Source organism: Lissotriton helveticus, chromosome 9 (assembly GCF_964261635.1).
Source record: "Lissotriton helveticus chromosome 9, aLisHel1.1, whole genome shotgun sequence".
NCBI lineage: Eukaryota > Metazoa > Chordata > Amphibia > Caudata > Salamandridae > Lissotriton > Lissotriton helveticus.
The window spans coordinates 599,062,599-599,086,685 of record NC_136070.1 but is presented as its reverse complement, the minus strand read 5'-3'; the positions used below and the strand labels follow the sequence as shown (position 1 = coordinate 599,086,685).

At 41.8% G+C, this 24,087-nt stretch overlaps 1 protein-coding gene across 1 annotated transcript in view; it reads left to right on the top strand.

Moving 5' to 3' along the window:
* CCDC175 (coiled-coil domain containing 175) overlaps window positions 1-24,087 on the top strand; it is a 414,158-nt gene that overhangs the window by 301,105 nt on the left and 88,966 nt on the right. Inside the window, exons 12-14 of the mRNA XM_078660614.1 lie at window positions 12,332-12,467; window positions 16,128-16,259; window positions 23,472-23,610. Coding sequence (XP_078516740.1) covers window positions 12,332-12,467; window positions 16,128-16,259; window positions 23,472-23,610 — 407 coding nt within the window. The remainder of the gene's footprint in view (window positions 1-12,331; window positions 12,468-16,127; window positions 16,260-23,471; window positions 23,611-24,087) is intronic.

Genomic DNA, 24,087 nt, shown 5'->3' with positions numbered 1-24,087 from the left:
TTAAATCTGCGCTTTCTTCATTTTAAAACTATTCATTTCAACAGCAAACACTTAAAAAAAAATATATATATATATATAAACGCTCCTAATATCACCGATTTCTTTGCTATAAATACAACTTTCTAGTACTCCAGACTCTTCCGACTCTCCTCGCCTGAAACCCTCTAGTCAGTTTCAGTCAGAAACAGAAACTCAACGCATACGTCATTACCGAAGCACGCACGACGACGTTGACCTCTGCGCATGCGTTCGACAACATGCACACACCTAGAATGCTCCTGCCAAGGCTGCTCTGAATGGAATCCTCCTACGTAATTATACAACGGTAGGCTTCAGTTACAAATTTAAAATGCTGAATCAATCATCTAGACCTTTAACACAGCATCAAAACGAAATCTTATTTACTAGACCAGTCTTTAAAAACAAAACTTTACATGCATAGCCTTTTATAAATACCCAACTTAACCTGTAAAATCGTAAACCAAAAAATGAAATCTAAAACATACTACCTTCTCAAACTCTGTTCCTCATAAATCTATTAGCACACATTATGTTCTTTCAAAACATAAATCTTTCCCTATTCGGACATTAATGACTTTTTAATGAGCCTATTAATCACGGTCTTCGCACAGAACACAGACTGAAATAATCTTTAGAGCCCGTTTTTTTTAACTTTCTGTCGAACTCATCACGCAGAAATAAATTAACCTCACCGAGTCAGCCCAAACTTAAATCATAGGATAACTTAACTTGAGCTTAGAAAAATAGAACTTCACTAGAATTTTAGAATAAAACGATCTCACTTCTATTAATAGCATTATCTTGTGAAAACATTCACTCCCCATCTCTTTCCAACAACATTCAAGACTCATACAAACTGAAAAGTTTAAGAGAATTTAAAACACGACTTATCTTATGGGCAGCAGCAAAAAAGAAGGAAGAGTCATGGAGGTTCTGGCTCATTGTTAGTGTTCTAAGAACTTTTATTGTGTTCTATGTTCTTTGGAGATGCTGCTGTGGGTGGCGCAATAAAGAGGATTGCATAATATTAGCCTCCGGTCTTGCCATAAAATTTAAAGGGTTACCAACACAAGAACTCTATTGGATTAAGCTATTGTGTTCAATAGTATTGAAGAAAGGGCTTGTTTCTTTGTTCTATCAGTTAAGTTTCCCTATGTCCTCTAGAACTTCTTGTCCTCAGAAGTTCCGTGTTTCCTTAGGAATCAGATCTGTCTCAATGACTGCTTGTTTACTCTCACCCTTAACCAGCGCCGAAAAAAAGTCTCCAAGGAAAATGTTTTCTTAAATCTGCAGTGGGTTCGGGTAGATGTCTCAGGAACCGACTCATGAATTCTTATGCATTTCTTAGTGAGATTGGTGGTCACTCATAAACACGTGTGGATCTGCTTCGGCTTGAATCCCCTCATCAGTCTTGAAGTGGATTTTGATTCTCTCAAAAAACTTAGCTTTACAAAATATTATTACATTCCTGCAGTGGGTGGCACATGGCACCTTTCTTATTTCCTGTCCTGCAGGCCTTCAGAGAGCACTGTGGCTTCTTGGAAAGCGTTAAATCTTGAGAGCATTGAAGGCTTACTCTTTGATGGCAGTGTAGTGCAGAATGGCTAAGTTCAGACAGAACACTATTATTGGGCAATAAACAAAATGCCTGAAAAGTTTTATTCTTTTTGTAGTAAAGATGTAAGACTTCTATTAATTATTAATTCAATGTGTTCAGATACTTTAAGATGTTCTGTGGTGCATACTTTGTGCTTTGCATGATCCCACTACACTCTTTGGGGCATATTTATGAGAACCTCGCATCACGTTTGCACCACGTAAAGTGGTACATGTGTGACGCAAGGCTCTGAGTCAGATTTATGAAGCCATGCAAAGCCACATTGTGTGGCTTTGAGTGGCCTCATTAATCTTGAGTACGGCAACGCAGCACAAATTGCTGTGTCACCTTACTCTGTGCAAGGGAGGCGTTCCATGGGAGTAGTGGTGGGTTTTCCCATGCAACTCCCATGGTTTTGGACACATTCCCAGATGTATAAGGACTTGGAAACTTGAGAATGCATCAAAGTCTTACCCCTCTCCAGGGCAGGCATAATGAGGATAAATATCTTTATTTCACCTCTATTTTCCTCTTTCTATGTCTGCTGCAGAATGCCGCACACATAGAAGCAGGAAAACGCCTCTATGGATTGTTTTAGTGTAGTAAGGTGTCCCTTCCTGCACAAAACAATCTTGCTGACAACATAGGAACACTTGCACCGTGGTGCAATTGTGCCTGCATTGGCATCAGTCTGCGGGAATGGCGTCAGTGCAGGGGGAAAGGACAGGAATGCACCATATTGGATAAATATGGTGTATTCCTGCCCTTTAAATTTGACATAGGACAGTGCTGCAAGGTGACTTTCTGTGCTGTGGTACGCCAAATCCCCATAAATGGGGGCCTTTATGTTAATGTGGCTCGTAATGTGCTTTCTGAAGAAGTAAATTGAATAGAGGCAAAGATGGACAACACTGCAACAGTAGATGCATATGTTGCTAGTGAGATATTAACATGGCAGGCATACAATACGAACAACAAAGGCATGGCATAGTGATACATGGAGGTAGAAAGGGAAGTAGAGGACATACTTGCAAAATGGTTAGATGGGTCTTGAGTCATGATCTAAACTTCTTCAGTGATTGGGCCTGACCTATTTGCTTGGGCAAGTTGTTCCCGAGGCAAGGGACTGGCGCAGAGAAATATCAATCACTCTGTCTTTTGCTTGTGGTTTTGGAGATGAGTAGAAGAGGATTTACCTCCTGAGAAGAAGATGCATTTTTGACATAAGGCTAATTTACTCCCACAAGCATTTAGGGACAATACTTTTAATGGCATATTTAAGTAAAGCAGAGAATCTTGATTGTGGTTCTTTCTTTAACTGGAAGCCACTGTCAGCATTTGGAATGTGCTTCCCTGGTTCATGCTTTTTATGGCCAAAGATAAGTCTCCCAAAGCGTTTGGATTTGGTGTGATGGTAATTAGAATATCAATGCTTTACTGTGGTCAAGTCTTGAGTTGACTTGGGCTCCAACTATTATGGGATGGTATTAGATGGGGATGAACCAAGTTGTTTTGGAGGATGGAAGCTTTGAGAAATTTACCCTCATGTGAAATCAGGTTTGGATAAGCATGCTATAATCACTCTTAGGTTTCACTCTTTTGTTTTGACAAGTACACATTCTCTAAAGAAGATGGACTGTGGGTACCTAGTGTAATTGTTTCTGAGCAAGTATTCTGATATTTACACTACAATTTCTGTTTTTGAGCCATCAAGTGTTAGGTTGTTATCTCCAATCCATATTTTGATGCAGGCGAGACAGTTATGTTATTTCAAAATTGTTTGAGTAGCCTTTACTTCGAGTGGAGGTGGTGAGAGTAAAGCAGGTCCATAAGTGCTTTGGTGTATAGATTGAAGGGAGGATAGTGGTGATCCCTGAAGTACTCCACATCTGACCTTGTGTTTGATGAAGATGCATTGACTTACCTCAGGCTTTGAAAGCATCCTTCTAAGAAGGATATGAATTATCCGGTAGCCTTGTACTGGTATCATTCACTTTAGGTAACCTTTGGGGTACGGTGGAATGGTCTATTGTTTCAAAAGTAGGCAAAAGGTCAAGTAGCATTGGCATGCTAAGTGACCCAACATCTATAATTTTCAGTAGCTCATCCCACGCATTAACCAGTGTGATTTCAGTTCTGTTTTTTTGGCCTATACCTGCATTGAAGTTTGACGAATGTGCCATTTGTTTCAATATTTTTTTAGAGTTGGTGGATATTTATTTGCCAAATCAGTTTATGAGATCCAAGGAAAGTGGACTAGCGGGTTAAGGCATTGGTTGTTTTGATCTATGGGATTGAGAGGTTTTTTTGCTTGTTAATGATGGGGAAATGCCTGAGAGTGTAAAGTTGTAGGGACTGAGCTGTTCAGTTCCGTGTTAATGTGTCTGTGCCTTGTAATGTGATGGAAAGGAGGATGCATTCAGAGAAAGCAGGCTTACAATCACAATAGTAATTTCACCTACATAGCCAACTGCAACTTGTGCCCAATGGCATGCTTTCGGTGCATATATCATACTGTTCTTGAAGTGTCTTTCAGGTGTTTAAGATACACTGTTGTAGACCTTTTGTCCTTCTGAGCTGCAATGATCAGTGGAGGAGCCACAGGAATCCCAGATGGGCACGATATATTTTATGTAAACCTCCCAGTCACATTGGTGGGATGCTAGTCCATGGCCATTGTCTCAACTAGTGCAGGGGCATATAGCTGGTGATGGGCAACCAGTAGGCGTCTCTGTATGGGTTAACCGATATCTCCCTCATGCCTTCAGGTGTGGAGCTGATGACAACTTTGCACTGTTGCTGCAGGTGCTCAGGGAAGTGACATGCCACCTATTAAAGCGTTAAACTTCGGAGGGGTTACATTTACTATTCCCACTCGATACTGTGCAATAACAGGGACTGTGTTGGACTTCGAAGCGGTTACATTTACTGTTCCCTCTCCAAACAGCGTAATAGTAAGGAAAGTGTTGCACTTCAGACAAGTTAGATTTACTACTCCTATTCCAGTCAGTGCAATCATAGGGAATGACGTGTTGGTCTTCAGTGGGGTTAGATTTACTATTCCTACTCTGGTCAAAGTAACATTAGGGAAAGCACTTAATTTCACACACATTACATATATAAATATCTATATTAATATAGAAAACATATTAAACACTCAGGGCCTGATTATGAGTTTAGCGATCCATTGAACTGCCAAACTCGCGGTGGCGTGGCGGGAACTGATGCACTGGCGGTCTGACCGCCGCATTACGAGTACAGCAGTCTCACCGCCATAGGACTGCTGCACTCGTAATGCGGCGATCTTGGGATCCATGATCCCTCGTTTTAGACGTAGCGGTCTGGGGCAGCAATATGCTGGCGGTGCCGCAGCAGCACCGCCAAGCTTATTTCGACTATACAGACCTCCACACTTTTCATGGCGGTGAGCCCGCTATAAAAAGTGTGGTGGTGAGGAAAGTAAGGGGGCCACACAGGGCCCCCTGGTGCCCCCCGTGCGGGAATAAATATATGTATATTTTATAATAATTGATATGTATTTGTAATTTATTATTGAAAATTAATTATTTATATTTTTACAATTTATTATTTGGTAAAATGTTAATTTATTTTATGGTAAGTGTTTGTGAAAGTTTGATTGTGCTATGGTTTTTGTTATTTTAATCTATTTTTATGTATTCATTGGAATTAAATCTATTACTAACTTTTTAGCTTCTTTTTGGTAGTTGAATTTATTTATGTAATTAGATTTTTTTCCTTTTTTTTTAGTTTTATATCTAATTTTTTTCATTTTTTAATACGTATATATATAGTTTTAAATGCTAATTAATAATTAATTAATAATGTTTAGATTAAGGGCCTGATTATGAGTTTGCCAGTTTTGGAGCGGGCCGCCACACCAGCACCCCGTTCCAAGACCACCAAACTCGACTCGTACAAATGGGGTGATGAATTCAGGATTTATTTCCTAATTGCTATTTTTTCATTGAGGTTGTTTGTTACTAACGGTGCTATTTTTTCATTGAGATTGTTTGTTATTTACGGTCAGCCCAACATGAAATTGATTAGGAATAGAAACATTCAGTATGTGAATTTGGTCAAAATAATCCAAGAAAAAATCTAAAACATAAATAAAGGCATGTGTATACTTCACAAAGGTCACTTATTAACAAAAAAATTACATTAAAAAGTATAACAGGCAAGATGGCGGCTGTGTGACCTGAGCGGGTGTCACTCCCCGACTGCTGCGTTTCTTAGGAGTGAATACGGGAGATGAATTGCGGGAAAACTCACCACGATGGGCTACGAATAGATCACTGAGATCAACCGGGGATCAGGGGAAAGGAAAAAAGTGGATTTAAATGTTTGGAGAGCTGGAAAACTGAAAAACGTGGCTCCGAGCAGTACAGCTCGCATTAACCGATCTCCGAAGCCGCACTCACCTGTGGATTTGGCGGGCGTGGTCTGCGGGGGAAAGCAGTGCAGGACTCGAATCTCAGGCTGAAACTCGATATGCTGCCTCGGACGAATGTGAATCCAGCCGCTCCTAGCACTAAAGCAGCGGTGGCGGTGGTGGCAGGAGCAACGAAGAAAATGCCGTCGGGCAAGGAGGTGGAGAGTAAGCCGCCCCCCGGCGAGGAGAAATTCGAGAAAGCTGCGGACAAGTACGGCTTGAAAGCGGCAGCGGCGAACCTGAAGAAAAACACAGCGAGCAAGGCAAAGTACTCTGAAGCAGCACTCACCCCTCTTTTTAGTGAGCAACGAGACTGCAGGCCGGAAAAATGGATTGCTGGGCAGCACTCTGCAGTCAACTGATAGCAGAGGGCGAGGAAAAGGGCTGACTGTGCCTGGGATGTTTGTTGGTAAGCCCACCAGCTTAAAACCGGTGGTAAAATCCCCTCCTAATGCAACAAATGTAGCCAATACAAACAATGTGTCCGAACTAATTCAGGGTATTAAAGGGAACAAGACTGGCAACAATGAAATGAATACCCCAGAGACAGATATCACTGACATGGCTGTAACTGTGAGGAACTCTGAGATTGTGAATTCTCCAAATATTGTTGTAAGAGAGCTCGAGGAAGACATTGAAAAACGAGTACAAGAAACGGAGGTGGAGCCTGATACTGTCCTTTCTTATCAGGTTCTGGCCGGGGGCACACTGGGTACGGATAGTGGGATGTTAGACACCCAGGATGGAGAGAGCTTTTGCTCACTTGCAGAGGAATCCAATATGGACAGATATGGATAACACTGATGATGATAAGACCGGGGAGGATAGTGGGAGCCCCCCAACTACTGTGGATACTCTAAAAAAAGGCTACTCATCGTCATAGCAAATCCAGAAAGAAACCCCCCGTTAGTCCAGGACGACGTGAAAGTACCTGCTCTGAAGCTAGCGGCAACCTTCAGTGGGATTATTCCACAACTAGTCTAGCAGGGTCAGGTGGGCCGGGAACGCAGGAAGACGATCAAGGGGCCCCCGATAACAAAGCAAATATACCTCCCTCAATCAGCCTGATATATGCACGTTTAAAACTATGCAAATAGAAGCACGTCAAGAGCATAAAAGAGCACAGCTGGCAACCAAGAAGATTCAAGGGGCGATCCGTAAAAATACCAAAGTTTGTTGAGAGGTCATCGCTAGAACCACTGCCCTTGAGGAGCGAATAGTTGGCTTGGAGGCTGGGCTAAAAAACGCCGAACTAAAGACAACTGCAAATGACGAAAGGCTGGCGGATATAATGTGGAAGCTTGAAGACTCCGAAAATAGGCAGCGCAGGAATAATCTACGCCTATTAGGGATTGAAGAAAAAGCTGAGGGGCATGATGTAAGAGGGTTTGTACTGAGATTGTTTAAATCTGCATTTCCAGAACTAGCACACTGGTGCTGGGAAACCGAGATTCAGAGAGTTCACCGATTCCCCCTAATAATAAAAAAAAATCCAGGTTCTGATTCTAAGCCCCGAGCGATTTTAATTGTTTTTTGTACGTTTTTTGCTGAGACAGGTCATATTTGAAAAAGCACGGCCAGACGCTAGAAAATCAGTAGAGGGTCAAACTTTCTTTGTACGGCTTGATTTTTGCCACGCAACAGAGGAAAGGAGATGACGGCTCCGCCAGCTGATCAGCCCCTTCCAAAAAACTGGATGGGAGGTATATTTGATGAACCCTGCGTGGCTGAAGGTTATACACCAAGGGAGGATTCGGGTGTTTACCTCTGAAATTCAAGCAGAAAGTTATCTGAAGGAACTAACAGCTGGCTTATAGATACAGCCGGATATGCTTTGTTTATGCCATGTTGGACTTATTTGTAGCCTGTTTGGGGGGCTTGTTGTTTCTCTTTTTTGGCTCCCGTTGTAGTGATGTTTGGATTTTAAGAATGTCGGAAGAGAAGGTGGGACATGATGGACTGGGGGTCTTTTCGGTGGGGTTCTTCATTGGAAGTTTTTCGTGATCCTAATAGGGTTGGATTTTGTTTTCCTAAAGGTTTCTTATATCTTCTCCCTTTTTCCTCTTCTGGTTTTTCTTTTTTTTGGGGGGTCGGGGAGTGACAGGGCGACACTCAGGAACACGGGAGGCATCGCAAGGGTCTGAGGACCTTTTTTGCCTTAATGGAGGGTGTGGGGGTTGGGGGGGGGGGTTGAGGTGTGGTTGGTGGATCCATTGCAGGGAAAGGAGAGGCTTGATTTAACAACTGGGCATTTTTTGGGTAAGAGGACAGTTTGGACAGGAGGGGTCTCTTCTTTTATGGTTTGTAAGGAATTCATGTTTATACAAAATGGCATGCATTAGGATAGCCTCTATCAATATTTGTGGGCTAAACAATCCAGTAAAACGGTGTAGGGTGAGAGAAGATATCCGGTTCTTGAAGGCAGATATTCGCATATCGAAGCCAGTCGTAATAAACTCCTGGAATTTGAGGGATTTCTATTAATTTCTTGGACAAAGTTGGAAGCAAAAACTAAAGGGGTTGCGATATTGGCACGTCGGGGTTTGGTTAATATAGTTCGTTCTTCTGCCGAAGAGTATGGTAGGTGGGTCATTATACATGGTAATATCTATAATAAAGTATTCATATTGTGCTCTATCTATGGTCCGGTATTGGATGACCCGGAACTCTATAATTGGCTTAATCTAGAGCTGGTTGGTTGGCCAGCTCCGATCATATTATGCGGTGATTTTAGCATCAATATAACTAGTGAAGTGGCCAATCACCCAGATATAGGGTATTTTGGGCGAAAACCTAAAGCTTTCAGGTCTTTGGCTCAAATGAAAGAATTACATGGTTTGATTGATATGTGGGCTTTTGTTAGGAGAAATGACCCTGGGTTTACCTACTTCTCAGCACCACATAAAATTTACTCTAGGTTGGATTATTTCTTTATCTCTCAAAGCCTGATACAGGGAGCTAGAATAACTAGATACCCCAGAGTAATGTCCGATCACAACCCATTAGTACTAGAGGTCAACATACAGTCTAGGGGAAAAAGATAAGATAGATGGACTTTTAATCGGGGTTTGATGAGAGACAATGCCTGTATTGAATGCATGGCAATGTGGATAACTAGGTTTTTAAATGAAAATATTGGTAGCACAAATATACAGAATGTGTGGGACACACTTAAGGCGGGGATTAGGGGCGAGACCACTCAGTATGGATGGGAGAGCCAGAAAAAGGAGAAGGAGAAAGTACAGGAGCTGTATAGAGTATTGGAAGATGCAGAGATTAATCTTGCTAGGGTTATATTGGGGGTGGGGAGGCTGAAACAGCACAAACAAGGAAAATAATTGCAAAATCTGCCATAACTGAAATTTCTTTAGCAAAATCCACAAGCAAATATTTAGCCTGGCGATCTAAACTGTATGAAAACAGCGAAAGAGCGGGTCACATGCTAGCAATAAGGACTAGAGAAAAAACGTCTGTTTCACGGATAGACAGTATAATGGACCCAGATGTCGGGTTGGTCACTGAGGAAGGGGCAATTTTACTGGCTTTCAAGAAATTTTATCAAAAACTGTATTCTGAAGATCTTAGAGATAACTACGAGATACAGGTGGCAATACAAAGGTATCTTAGTGAGATCGAGATATGCTCATTGTCATCTGACGATCATGAAATGCTCCATGCTTCGATTAACTCAGAAGAGTTATCTTTAGCTATTGATTCTCTTCCAGCCTTGCCGGATGGATTCTCTTCCATCCGGCAAGGCTGTGGGGCCAGATTTTTTACCTGGAGAATTTAAAAAGATTTTTCAACTCCAGCTTGCTCCTATCATGTTAGAGATGTTCAGAGTGGTTCAGAGTGGGGATAAGCCCCCCGAATCTTGGCGGATGGCTAGGATAGTAACATTTCTAAAGAAAGGAAAGATAGTGACAGATACTGGTTCTTACAGGCCAATTAGGTTGATTAATAGTGATATCAAAATCTATTCAAAGATTCTTGATAACCGACTGGCAGGGGTCATCAAAAAAATGGTTTCTCCGCAACAACACGGCTTTGTACCAGGGCGAGAAACTATTGATCACATACGCTGAACTATCACACTGTTTGATTACACCAAGGTTACAGGAGACCCTATGGCTTTAGTTCTGCTAGATGCGGAAAAACCTTTTGATAGGGTCTCTTGGCCTTTTTTTATGGGCCACATTATGGATTAGAGGAGAAATATATTCTAGCTATTCGGAGCATGTATGAACAACCAACGGCCCAAGTATCGGTGATGGGGGCCCAATCTGCAGCAATAAATATACTGTGAGGAACAAGGCAGGGGTGCCCTTGTTCCCCCCTGTTGTTCGCCATCTATATTGATCCTTTAATTAAGAAGATATTGAATGATCCAATAATCCAACCCTTGCAGGCTAAGGGTGGGGACACAAACATTTTAGACTACGCTGACGATTTAGCGATTCTGACTGGTTCCCCGCAGGTGGCTCTACAAGAAATTAAAATTTTAACATCGCAGTTTGGCAAGATCTCAGGCTACCATTTAAATGAACGAAAAACTCAAATAACCTGTAATGATAGAGTTATTTTAGTGGATCCTGCACAGTAGGTAAGGCCAAATATTTAGGGATTGAAATTAGTTCAAAACCCGATGAAATAGTGGAGATTAATTTAAAACCCCTTATACATAAATTAGAAGTGGATGCCCGACGAATGAATAACTTGCAGCTGATGCTGATGGGCAGATGTAACATTATCAAAATGATATTCCTCTCTCAAATTATATATTGCTTTAGAGCTATTCCTTTGTTGATAGACCAAACTTGGTTTAAAAAGTTAGATCGGATCGTTTTATGGTTTTTATGGGCTGGGAAACGCCCAAGAAGGGCTCTTAAATTTATGACTTTGCCCAGAGACAGGGGAGGGTGGACAGTACCTAACCTTCAAATCTACTACTGGTCCATAACACTGAAACAAATAGGGGACTTATTGGACGGAGGAATTTCGTATTGTCTGGATACTTCGATATATCATTTAGTTTATGGGGTAGAGGCTAGGGGACTTCTGTTTCGTCATATAGATTTTGTGTATTTTAAAAGGGTGAGGTTTAAGGTCTTGCTTAGCGCCTTTAAAGTCTGGACGGCGGTCCGTAAAATGTTTGAAATTGGATGGTTTCACATATATTCTCCTTTCGCAGGGAATATTCTTTTCGCAGAAATTTTCCGTGATGCTTATTTCAAAGAGTGGACAGTTCAAGGGGTCAATTGTATAGGGGATTTAATTTCTGATACTAGTATTATGACCTTCAAGATTATAAAACAGAAATATGGGATTGGGAATAAACAATTCTTTACATTTTTACAGATTAGAGATTTTCTTTGTAAAAGAACTGACACCTGGATACATATTCCGCTAGCTGAATTGATTAATGGGAGCCAAGCGACTATATCGTCTATATATAAAATAATAAATGAGAAAAGAAGCGATGATTTAACTAAGCATTTTGACAGGTGGCAAGTGGCTTTACAAGCAGGACAAGGTGAATGTGAAGACTCTCTTATGTATAGCCAAACAGCCTGTATTTCTGCAAATCTTCAGGTACAATGTTTTAAGACTTGGTTCAATCTGTATATAACTCCTGCCCGAATTTACAAATGGGGGGGGGACCTCTGGGACAAATTGTTCTCGATGTGGGGAACTTGCTGCAGACAGTATACATATGTTTGCCACCTAACAAAATAGAACAGCGCTTAGGGCAAGTTCTGGGATACACGGTATCATTGACATCTCAAGTTATTATGTTAGGTGTTTCCGATCAAAATATGGCTGAACCAGAGCGGAAGATGCTGTTCATAGCAATGGCTGTGTTGCGGCTTTGTTTAGCCATGGTATGGCTGGAACCGGTCCCTCTAACGCTACATGTATGGTTTAGCACATTTCTATGTGTGTATAACTGGGAAATTTCTGTATATAGGAGAAGAGGGAGAACAGATCTGGGGATCTTTTACTAATTGGTTGAATCAGGAATAATAATGCCCAGTCTGAATGTCTGAATGACTGGTATATGTTGGTATTTGTCCTCGATACCCTGTGGGGATCCACCGGGGTGGGGGGCGGGGGTATAATCATGAAAAAGAGGACCTAAGGCATAGTGGTTTATTGTATGCTTTTATCTTTTTTGTGTGATTTGTATCTGTGTCTGATGTCCTAATAAAGATTTATAAAAAAATAAAATAAAAAAAGTATAACAATTTGTTTCTCACTAGAATGACACTTCAAGTTAAACACGATGAAGTAACAAAGCAAGCAGAGCTGTGGAAGCACGATGAAGATAGATATGTGAATGACATGACTCAAAGAATGGAGGCTGGTAAAAAAAGGTCTGCTGATTTAACTGAGGAAGTAAGTGAAGCAAGTCATATTAAAATAAGTATAATATATACAAGATATTGAAGACTATCTATTCAAGTAAAAATGTCTTCATTTCATACTTAATTTCAATTTTGCCACAAACCTTTAGGATCTATAATGTTATTAGCACCTTATACTATTTGGTGCCTGGTGTAAACCCAAGAAGATATGTTTGGTTCAAAATTGTGCAAGGGCAGTATAATCTACTTTTTTTGGTGCAACTGAACCACACCTGGGTCTCCATTTGTGCACCCCCAGGCACTGGCACTTGCTTACCACATTTAGGCAGTAGAGTTTTGTGTTGATCTGAGTGCTCTCATCCTGTATTACTGATCTGTCTTTCAATCCACTTGTTCATACACCCATGGTAGATCCCAGTACTTAAGCTGCTCTATGGGTGTCTAACACTGTACTTCTTCCATAAAGTTTTATTCCCGCCATTGAGTTAGTCTGATTTCAAATCTGTTAGTCATCTGGAGCAGGTCCTCATTTCAGGGAAGTATGCCCGATTTAAATTATGACTCCCTTAAACACAAATACATCACCAGAAATTGGCATCTGGAATATTACTATTGCAGAAATCACTTTAAAGCCCTTTGTATTACCAAAAGAATGCTAAGACCCAAAGTGGGCACAAAGCCTGCTTTGCACGCAGGGGGCCTGATTACAACCCTGGAGGTTCAGGAGCAGCCGTTGCTTTTTGGCAGTCTGACAGCCAGCATACCTGGCGGTCCAACTGCCGTATTACAATGCAAGCATGGATACGTCCTCCAGACCACCTTCAGATTGCCCCAACCGCCAAGATCCAAGCTCCCACAGCGGCGGCAGTGGGGACAGCAGCAGTCAATCCTCGGGAGGGCTGGCATAGGCGCGCCTTGGGAATTATGACCTGCCTTTTCGCCGAGCTTTAAATGGCGGGACACTGCCATGAAAAGGTCGGCAGAAATGAAGGTAAGGGCCACAAAATGGCCCCAGAGCAAATAACCCCATGTGGATTGTGGCGGGGGCCCATGTTGTGCCCCCCTATGCCAGCACTGTCGGTGCACGCACAGTTTGCCAAGCACAGTGCGGCCGGCATTGGATTCATTCCCTCTCCGAGAGCTGCAGCATGCCACCGCCCTGGCTGAGCGGCCGACACACCGCCAGCCCCGCAGTGATGTTGTAATGCGGAGGTCGGAATGCCACTGGATTGGTGGCGTGTTCCTCACCGCCGCCATGGCGGACTGGCAGTCCTTCCGCCAAACTCGTAATCAGGCCCAGAGCGTCATTTAAGTTCCACCAGAGATTGCTACTACAACCTCTGTGGAATATTTTGTTTCTCCTGGTATTTCCATATTGCTTCTGGAATTCTAGGATCAGATGGAAAGAACTAAGAACATAAAGCAAACTTGGTTCTTGAAGAGCCAAGCTTAATATCTGCAGACCCATCACTGGTCTTTACCAACAACCCCCTGAAGCCCTTAAGTGTGCTTGTGGATCCATTCGATAAACAAATAACTCCTTTTCCTTTAATACCCCATCAACTGAAAGTGCTGGTTTTAGTGTGGCAGAAAGATGTATACCTGGCCGCACAGGGAGGCTACCAATGTACCACAGTTCTGCTTCTCGTCAAAATCTCCTATCTCCTATCTTCTATCACAGGTTGAGGCCCTGGCAAGAGATAGTTATCCTTCTCATAGCCGGCTGAAGGGGCCAGATATGGCATCCGTGCTGTCTGCCCTAGGCTCTTGCAGAATAGTGAAAATGTCTTTTAATGTATGTGAGTGCCAGGGGATGAGAAGTAAATGAGGTTATACCTAGGCATATGAGTTGTACCCAAGCTGTGAGGCTGTACTTCAGAATATAGTGCAGTATCGGGTTATATGGATTGGGCATTTAAGGCTGTATCGTGGTATGTGATTTTTATGTATTTTTTGGGTAACTAACAGTGATTTTTCTGTAACGTAATTGTCGATTTTTTAATTACCCTCAGCAATTATAGTTTTTATGTTATTGTTGCTTCAAAGATCATGATGTCACTTAGTCAAAAGTCATTTGATGTCACAATTGCCACCTCTGCAAATTTGGTGAATTGGTTTTGGTGAATTGGTTTCACTGTTTACATTTAACGCAAGTTATAGAAAAGGGGTCCTATTACTTGCTGGACTGTTGGTTTGAAAACAATCAACATAGTCAGTAAGGGTCACTGCGACATATTACAAATCCATGAGAACATTGGCCTATATTTGTCTTTAAAGTGTTTATATTTGTCAATGTTATGAATTTCCCTTGCAGGCCTTCTTGGGGGGTTGTGAATATCACCGAGTATTTTTTCTTTCCTTATAAATGTAATCGTAACCTGCCATTAATTTTCTTCTTGCACATACAATTACTGGATGTTGTTTCATCCCCTTAGTCCATTAAATTTGGTAAGACTTGTCTCCATACCTTCCTGTTAGATTGTTATGCTTGCAGTATAAACATTGCCAAGTGGGGGAACAGTCTGACACATTTTGTTGCCAATGTAGCAAAGATAAACTGCATAGGCTTTGAGCAGAGATGAAAGATGTAATAAATGGTAAGGTCAACATTTAGGCCCTCATTTAGGCCATCCTGAGGCGGAGGTATGAATGGTGAATATCTGTTGTTCCAATTTTTCAGTTTGCAAATGTGGCATAACATGTGGAGTCGGTATTTAATTTACTGAGTTCCGCATGACTTGCATTTTTAGCATGCCTTTTCTCGCCATAACCTTTGCCTGATTTGACCTGGCACAATCTCTTGGGTGAAAGCTGAATTTGATAATTATCATACAACTTGTAATTCTGACCCCTGCACAAACAAGCATTTGCACAGGGATAAGAATGTAGCACTGAAATTGTAATGAGGTCCTTATGTAAATTAAAATGTATTGCCATATTGTGGAATGTATTCCTTCCACAACGTAATATTAAAGTCATATTACAAGTGTATACCTTCTTCAGTGACCATAACATCTAAAAAAACCTTTAAAGATGTATACTCTCAATATAAGTGGACCACTTATTCCGATGGATGTATTGTAAGTTGTTTGTGCTTCACACAGAGATTTTAGCTGCTGAAAGAAGACGCAATCTAGTATGAAACACTGGGGAAATACGTGTGATTCAGTACGGAAACACCAATTACTTCTTGTTATTCCCCATAATCTGACAACCCCTGTAATTTCCCCACCATTGGAATTCCCCGGACCCCTGGTAATGCTATGTGACAAAATGGTGTGCAGTGTGTTTCAGATGCACCAGTAAGTGATTGCTATTGACTGGGAATTAATTCATGCCTTGCATTCTTATCTGTGTCTATTTTACCACCACCATTCTTATGCACTCAATATAGTTCTTAGAACCTTGCTTGGTAGATGACAGGATGCTACTTAGCTGAAGTTGGCAAAACCTCATTGAAAGGATGGAAATACTATGCAATATAGTTGTCTCTAAAATGATTTGAAAAGCGCCTTTCCATTTCATTTAAAAAAGAAAAGTTGGTAAAAAGTGACAGTAAAAATGTTTACACGTGGATTTTTTTATACTGAAATCCCTCTGCTACAAATGTGCTACATGTAAAATTTTAGTAGTGAAAAACATCTTTGCATCTGCTTGTGTTTACGCTGATATTGTTGTCCTCTTTCATCAGGGCATAAGTCTTAAGAAAGATATTATGCAAAGAGATTCAGAGATCAAACGCCTCACCAAAGAACAAATTGAAGCAGAGAACAAGAACAAAACCATAAAAGAATGTTATCTTGAGGACATTGAAAAGCTTGAGGTGACTTATTTCCATTTTAATTCCTATTTGTAAGGGTTGTTTCAAGCATTACAATTTTATTGCATTTTACAGATTAAACATTACAATATTATACTAATATTGTTCGAGTACCTGTTTGTATCACATATTTTTTCTGATTTTACATGCCTTTCCCTCTGACAATTTAGCTTTTGATAGTTGCTTTGCAGCAAAGGAGGTGATTAAGAAATGTATATTAGTCATAGAGGAGAACATGAAGTTTTTGGGATAACGACTTATAACTCTTCCTATTTATAGCAATATTTCAGAACTCTGCTATAGTTTTTTAAAATTTTTATCTTTTAGATGTTGCATTGTAGAACTGCGTTACTTGCTTTTAAAGGCTTTTCCATCTGGATTACTAATAATTTATTGAAAGTAGTAATACTTATAAAAATAATATTAGTAATAGCAGCGATATTGATGCTATTGCTATGTTCACACTACAATAGATACAATTAGGGTATTCGTTATTTTATGAGTATACATTATCCTAATAATTATTACAATAATATAGTTAAAAATGTTATAGATTCTATTTATTTCATTGTTTTATACAGCACAGTCAGAGCCAGCTTTCTCAGAATTCTGGTCATATTCATGCATTCTGATGGATACATCTGCCTGTGGATTCCTCACCTTTTGAATTACCCCTTGCGCAGCATTCCACTAAAACCTTTCTCCATAGCTCTTCCACGTCGACGAGGATGTCAGAATGGAACGGCTCTGCTCGTGACCCTGCGCGACGTCATAGAAGTCATAAGAAAACTTTGTCGCCGTGCTGACATAAGTTCCCTTTTTTCTGCGTCATCGATGCGTAACGCTTTTCTCTAATGCTCTCTATTTCTGAGAGTTTCAGTGTTGCAGGTTCTTCCTGAAATTGTAGCAATGACATAGCTGCTCAGAAGAAGTCCAGTTTCAAGCCTTGTAGGGAATGTAAGTGTCATATGTCTATCACTGACCCCATGAAGATTGTCTTTGGTGCCTCTCGTCGGACCACAACATTGAGGGGTGTTCGAAGTGTCGATGCATGAATCCAGAGGCCTTCAAAGAGAGGGAGGCCAAGTTGTTCATGGCTAGGGCGAACAAACAGAAGAGGGGCTGGAAGAGGACGAGATCGAGGTCTAAGTCGCCGACTCCTTACACCTCAAAGTCATCGAGAAAACACAAGAAGAAGCAAAGTCATGGTTCCAGATGTCATTTGTCTAAAGATAAGTCACCAAAGTCAGGGTCCCCCATACTCTGACATCACAGAAAGGATGAAGTATCACCTTCCCCTTCACTTCAGGTGACTCCGGCACATTCTCTGACTTCAAAAGGTTCTCCAGCGCCCAAGGAAGCAACCCCTTTGCCTCCGGTCACTCCACCTTTGGATCCAGTGTCACCGGTGACGCAACTGGTGCCTGTCCTATAGCCTTCTCGAGCTGTCCCTGAACAGGCGGTACTGGGTCCGTACCCACCCTTTCCAGCTCCAGGTACGGATCCTTTGCATTTCTTGAATGCGACATTCGGCATGTTGCCTGGGCGGCTAACCCTACTGGTGCTCCTGTTGGCCCCATGGGACCACTGTCATACAACCTTGGAGGCTTGCCACCTCATTTTGCACAGGCACCATTCATTCTGTTCATGCCATGCCATGAACCCGGGAAGTTGGTCTCTCCTGACGCCGAGATACTCAACGCCGGTGTAATCTCTCGAGGGAAGAGTGGAGTATTCTCCGGCGCCCTCTGGCTCCGGACTAGCGGCCTCACCTGGCGCCTTAGGTTATCCCTGTGGTCCTCCATTGATGCTAGTCTTGAACTTACTGGCACCACCAACACCGATACCCAGGATGAGATCTAGAAGGAAGGCACAGAGGCTAGCTGGATGAGGAATAATACCAGGAGCAGTAGGAAGAGGCTGAAGAAGGGGAGATCATTGATCCTATGCAAGAATTTGAGGTACTGCAGATGGATACATCTCTGTAGTGGCAACTCTTTTCTCCGAAAGGCCTTCTATCACAGGAGGTCTCTTCTTACCACTCCATTATAAGGAAAGCAGCTGATCTGCTGGACTTGCAGTTGCCTACCACGAAACATAAGTCTAACATCCTGATGGAAGTTCTTCACTCTCCTTCATCTGTTACACAACGTCTGCTTCTCTTTAATGAGGCTTTGACAGAGCCCATTTTAGAGGTTTGGCAGAAGCCTATGACTGCCCCTGCTGTGTCCAGATTGGTTACAAGAAGGTACAAAGTAGCACCTGGGGATCCAGCTTTTTATCTGCACACCCTTCCCCTGAGAGCTTAGTAGTTTAGGCATCATTCTCTACTAAGCATTCTACAGGCTATTTCCCATCTACGCCTGGAGATCGGGAATCTAAGACGATGGAGTAGTCAGCTCAAAAGCTAGTATGGCCATAAAATGCAAATATGCGACGCGTCTGCTGGATCACTACATTCACGCTCTGATGGATTCTGCAAAGCAAGTGATCCCCAAGCTTCCGGAGAACGTTCAGAGCCATTTTGCACAGGTTCTGTCGGACACAGAAGCTGCGGCATATTAAGTCATACAATCTGGTCTTGATACAGCCAACTCTGTTGCTAGGCTGATGGGTTCTTCAGTGGCAACCAGGTAGCACGCCTGGTTAAGGGGGTTTGGTCTATCTTCAGATGTGCTGGCCACCCTTTTGGAATTGCCTTTTGAATGCTAGTTTGGCGGGACTCCCCCTTCCTTTCGGGCCTGGCAGCAGCAACAGGTGAATCCTTTGTATAGGTTGTACAGATTCAATGTCTCCTGCAAGGCTCATCTCATCAACGAGTCACCTCCTCGTCTCCCGTTTCCCCAACTAGTACAGCAGGGAAGCAGCTCTAGATCCCCCATCTTAGAGCATGTTGGTCCCGTGGGAGGTCAGGTGTCTCATTTTCTATGAAATTGGGGATCTGTTACATCAGTTCTCTGTGTTTTGGAATTCGTAGAAAATGGATATGCCCTTCCTTTCTGGGAGTTTCCCCCTCCTTTTCCCCCCTTACCAGGGCTGGTTCTCGGAGAAACATCTGTTGCTCCTGCAACAAGAGGTTCTGTCTTTACTACAGTAAGGTGCGATAGAGATATTTCCAGAGCATTAAAGGAGTCTGGGATGCTACTCCCGGTATTTCCTGATTCCCAAAAAGGACGGGAGGTTGAGACCGATCCTTTACCTCAGGATCTTGAATTTTTACCTCAAACAGGAGAAATTCAAGATGTTGACCCTAGCTCAGATTCTTCTGGCGCTGCAGCAGGAAGACTGAATGGTGTTGATTGATTTACAGGGTGCGTATTTTCACATTCCCATCCTGAAGTCACATCGGAATTATCTCTGTTTTACTGTGGGATCTCAACACTACCAGTTTGAGGTCCTTCCTTTCGGTCTTACATCCACTCCACGGGTCTTCACAAAGGTGATGGCGGTGATAGCAGCACATCTCAGAAGATTGGGGATTCCTGTTTTCCCCTATCTGGACGACTGGCTGCTCAAGGCAAAGTCACCAGAGATAGTGCTGCATCACCTGCAGGTAACAACGCGACTGTTGTTTGACTTGGGTTTTTCGATAAATGTACCCAAATCTCACCTAGTGCCGTATTAGTGCAATTTGTTCATGGGGGCAGTACTGGACACTACTGTGTGTCGTGCTTTCCCGCCTCCTCAGAGTATTCTAGACATCCAGGCTTTGATTCCTACTTTTCAAGATGGAGCAGCTCTTCCAGTCTTGAAGGTTTTATGCCTGCTTGGTCTGTTCGCTTCCTGCATTCTGTGGGTCAACCATGCACGCTGGCACATGAGGGCACTACAGTGGTGCCTCCACAGGCAGTGGTTTCAACACAACGGGGATCTCAGGGAAGTAGTCAGAATCTCCAGGGACACTGCAGCAAATCTGTTATGGTGGAGTGTTTTGGACAACCTCTCTCAAGGGAAGCCATTTCAACCTTCGTCTCCTGTGTCCACAGTGATAACGGATGCCTTCACTCTAGGGTGGGGAGCTCATCTGGGGGATCTGGAGGTCAAGAGACTTTGGTCTGCGGAGGATAGATTGCTTCACATCAATCTTCTAGAATTGCGGGCAATGCGTTTAGCTCTGAAGGCTTTCTTGTCTCAGTTCAGGTCCTGATGGACTACACTACTGTGATGTGGTACATAAAGAAACAGGGAGGAGTAGGGTCCTATTTTCTCTGCAGAGAGGCTTTGTGGCTCTGGTCCTGGGCTCAGGGGTGATCAGATTTGCGTGATTACAAATCGTCTGGCCGGAGAGTTGCATTTGCGTATGGACAGTCTCATACGGCAGTACTCCGCCAATCATGAGTGGCGTCATCATCCGGAGATGGTCCATCATATTTTCAGGATGTGGGGGTTTCCTCGGTGGGACCTGTTTGCCACTCAGGAGAACGAACACTGCCTGTTGTTCTGCAGTCTCCAGTACCCGATGCGGGGAGCGGTGGGGGGTGCGTTTCAGCTAGACTGGGGCTCAGCTTCTTTACACGTTTCCTCCCATACCCTTGATTCCTCAAGTTCACAGGAGGATTTTCCAAGACCGGGCCCAAGTCATATTGATCACTCTGGACTGGTCAAGAAGGGTGTGGTACACAGACCTCCTTTACCTCTCATCAGACCCTCCACTCCATCTCCCTCTTAGGGCAGACCTTCTCTCGCAGTCGCAGGGGCAGGTTCTATACTCCTACCTCCAGAGCCTTCACCTTCATGCCTGGTGATTGAAGGGGGAAACCTGAGCTCTTTCTCTCTCCCGCCAGATGTGGTTTATGTTATTTTATTGGCCAGAAGACACTCCACCAAATCTGTTTACTCCGCTAGGTTGGCCAAGTTTGTAAAATGGTGTGGAGAGAGATCAATTGATACTTTACAAGCTCATTTGTCTGATATTCTCAGTTTCTCTCTTTCCTTGGCACACCAAGGTTATGCAGTAGCAATGGTCAAAGCTACTTGTCTGCCTTGTCGGCCCTTCTTTGCTTATTAGACCGACCCTCTTTGATTAAATCTCTCATAGTTGTCCACAGGCAGATACTGTATACACCAGAAAAAGTGTTACCAAAGGTAAGTAACTTGTTTGTTAGGAGTTGAAAAATAGATAGATAGATAGATAGATAGATAGATAGATAGATAGATAGATAGATAGAAATGTATTTTTTTTCTTTTTGGGGGGAGACTTCCCCGACCCCCCATACTTACCTTAAATGCATGGTAAAGGCATGCGTGGTAAAGACCTATATGTGCTAAACAAATGCGGGGTAACAAATTCATGGTAAAGGCACTGCGATGTAAAGATCGTGTGGCAAAGACTGTTTCCCACTTAAGATAAGGAAGGGCTGCCATCACCTATCCAAACCTGCATGGCCTAATTTTTATCGAGCCTCTTGCACTTTGGAGCTGTTTAACCATTTTTGCCAGAGTTGATTTTGGTTTCCAGTAGGGCTCTGCCTAGGACTCATTACCATTTTTCTATGGCTTCAGTGGAAAACAGAAGTGAGAGAAACACAAAATGCAATATATTAAGGTAAGCTAAGGGTTAAACAAAGAAACAAAAACAACGCTAAAACAACTAAAACGTTAATATGTACATTAGACATTCCCTTGAGGAACAGCAGATGGTGATATAAATGTCTTAGCCTAGAAATCTTATTGTCATGTTTGAAATTGTGTATTGTAGAAACCTGTTACTTTATCTGCATTTGTACAGCATTCATTGTTTGCCTTATAGTCTCTTGCTTGATTTAAATTCCAAGTTCTGATGATGATAGCATATTCTGGCCATTTGTATAGTCTTGTAGCACTGTTGGTAGCTAGGGGTGTGTCTGCATGGTGAGGGACAGCAGTCCAATTTTGTCCAGTTCGTGACACAATGAGCATATCAGTTTAGTGAAAGATCCCTGAGTGGCCATACTGTGTTAGAGTTTTCAGTGACTTTTTTTATGTGTGTCTTATGCATTAGTGATATCAGTATTGGAACTGTGTTGTTTCTCTCATTCCATGAGGGTAGCTGCCAGTCTATTGACTGATGAGTTGTTGCGGGTTGTGATGTTAGGCTAAGGGAATATATTGCAGGTCCTGTAAAATCAAAAGATCACCACTATACCTACATTTTGAGTAACTAAAGTTACTAGACCGGCCATGTTTCTATTTCAGCTTTTTGGGGAATTTTCCTCACACAGTGACAAGATTCAGTCCTTTTAGTCATGATCAGTGTTAGATGCATGAAACTCACCTAAAGAGATTGCTCAATAGTATTAATGAAAGTTTATTTAATTATTTATTTAACAGTTTTATAATCGCAAGTGTCATCTTTCGCCTATTTCAAATCACTGGATTAGTGTTACATGTTATTGACTCAAATCCTGTAGTTTTTTTTAACTAAATTTGTCATTTAAAGTTTACATTTCCTGAAATAAGTGGCTTGATTTTGACTTAAAATGCCACAAACTAAGAATGACTTTGGTGCTAGTATCTCAAGTTTAGAAAAAAACTGCACTTATAGGCCCAATGTTAGTTCATAAGCTGCTTTGTGATGTCATTTAAAGTGGAGAATTATTGCTTTTATTTTGTAGTTCTCTATTATAGACTGTTTTATCCAGTCTGATAATGCTTCCAGTGGTATTACGTAAGAGTTCCAGAATATCTTCTGAGATTTCCTAAATTTTAGAAACCTTTTTAATTTACTTCTAAAAATGTATGGACATTCATTATAGTTTTTAACACATTAACACATTTTCTAGATTTACAAATTGAAAATGAAGGATATCATATAAAATCAGGCTAGAGAAATGGATACACTTCTTTTTCTTCCTCAGTAATTTCTGAACTATAAGCTTCTCCAGTAATGGATCTTTCCTATTGTCACAAGCTTCAATTATTGCATGACATCATGCTCTGAACTTTCAGTAAGTAGACCATGCTAAAACAACAGTATACATATTCAGCAAAATTACATTGAAATAGCCATAGACCGTAAGTTGAGAATCCACCCCTTCAGTGACCTGAACTTCATCTTAGAGCTCCAAACCCCTTCAGAGTTTCCAAATGCTAGATTTTCAAAGCTCGTCTAATTTTCACTTGAATCAGAAGTATTAAGCAGAGTAGCCAGTTGCCAATGATACAGAATCTATAATACAATTATTAAAACAGATGGATTACAGTAAGAGTGCATTATTTGTTATGTCTTCATTCTAGAATGAGTCAAAAGGTCTAAAGGAAAATCTGGATAAGGGTGGGAAAGAGTTGCAAATGAAGATTCCTATTCTACAAGGAGCACAAAATAAGTATGATAAGCATACCAGAAAATATGAAGATATAAAACAGCAAGTTGGCGGTATGTAATTCACAAACTTCTGTATCCATATTAATTTGTCATTTGAACAAATGAACAACAGCGCCAGCGATCTCTGTGTATTTAAAAAGGTACATAAACAGGACCTGTTGCAGAGACAAGAATAGAGATGGAACTATTATTTCAGTTCTTTATTTGCCACGTTTGTGTATCTTATTAGTCATGGTCCTACTAACAAGCTGTTAAGTTAGTACTGACAATACAGCATTGCGGAAGGTAAAAGTCCATTTTAACTTGTCTCCCTCATGTTAGTTGCATTCAGGTTTCAAACTGTTTGTGTGATCTGTTTGTATAAATGTATACTTTTGTAGTTGAGAGAAGTAACCTTGTGCTACCCAAGCCCCTTTTGTGCTGTATTCATCTAGTAATTTGTAGTTTTAAGTTTTTACTATGTTCCAGAATGCTATTTTATTGGCAGGCATTCCCATAGATGATGTGTCTTTGGTCAGTATTGTTTGT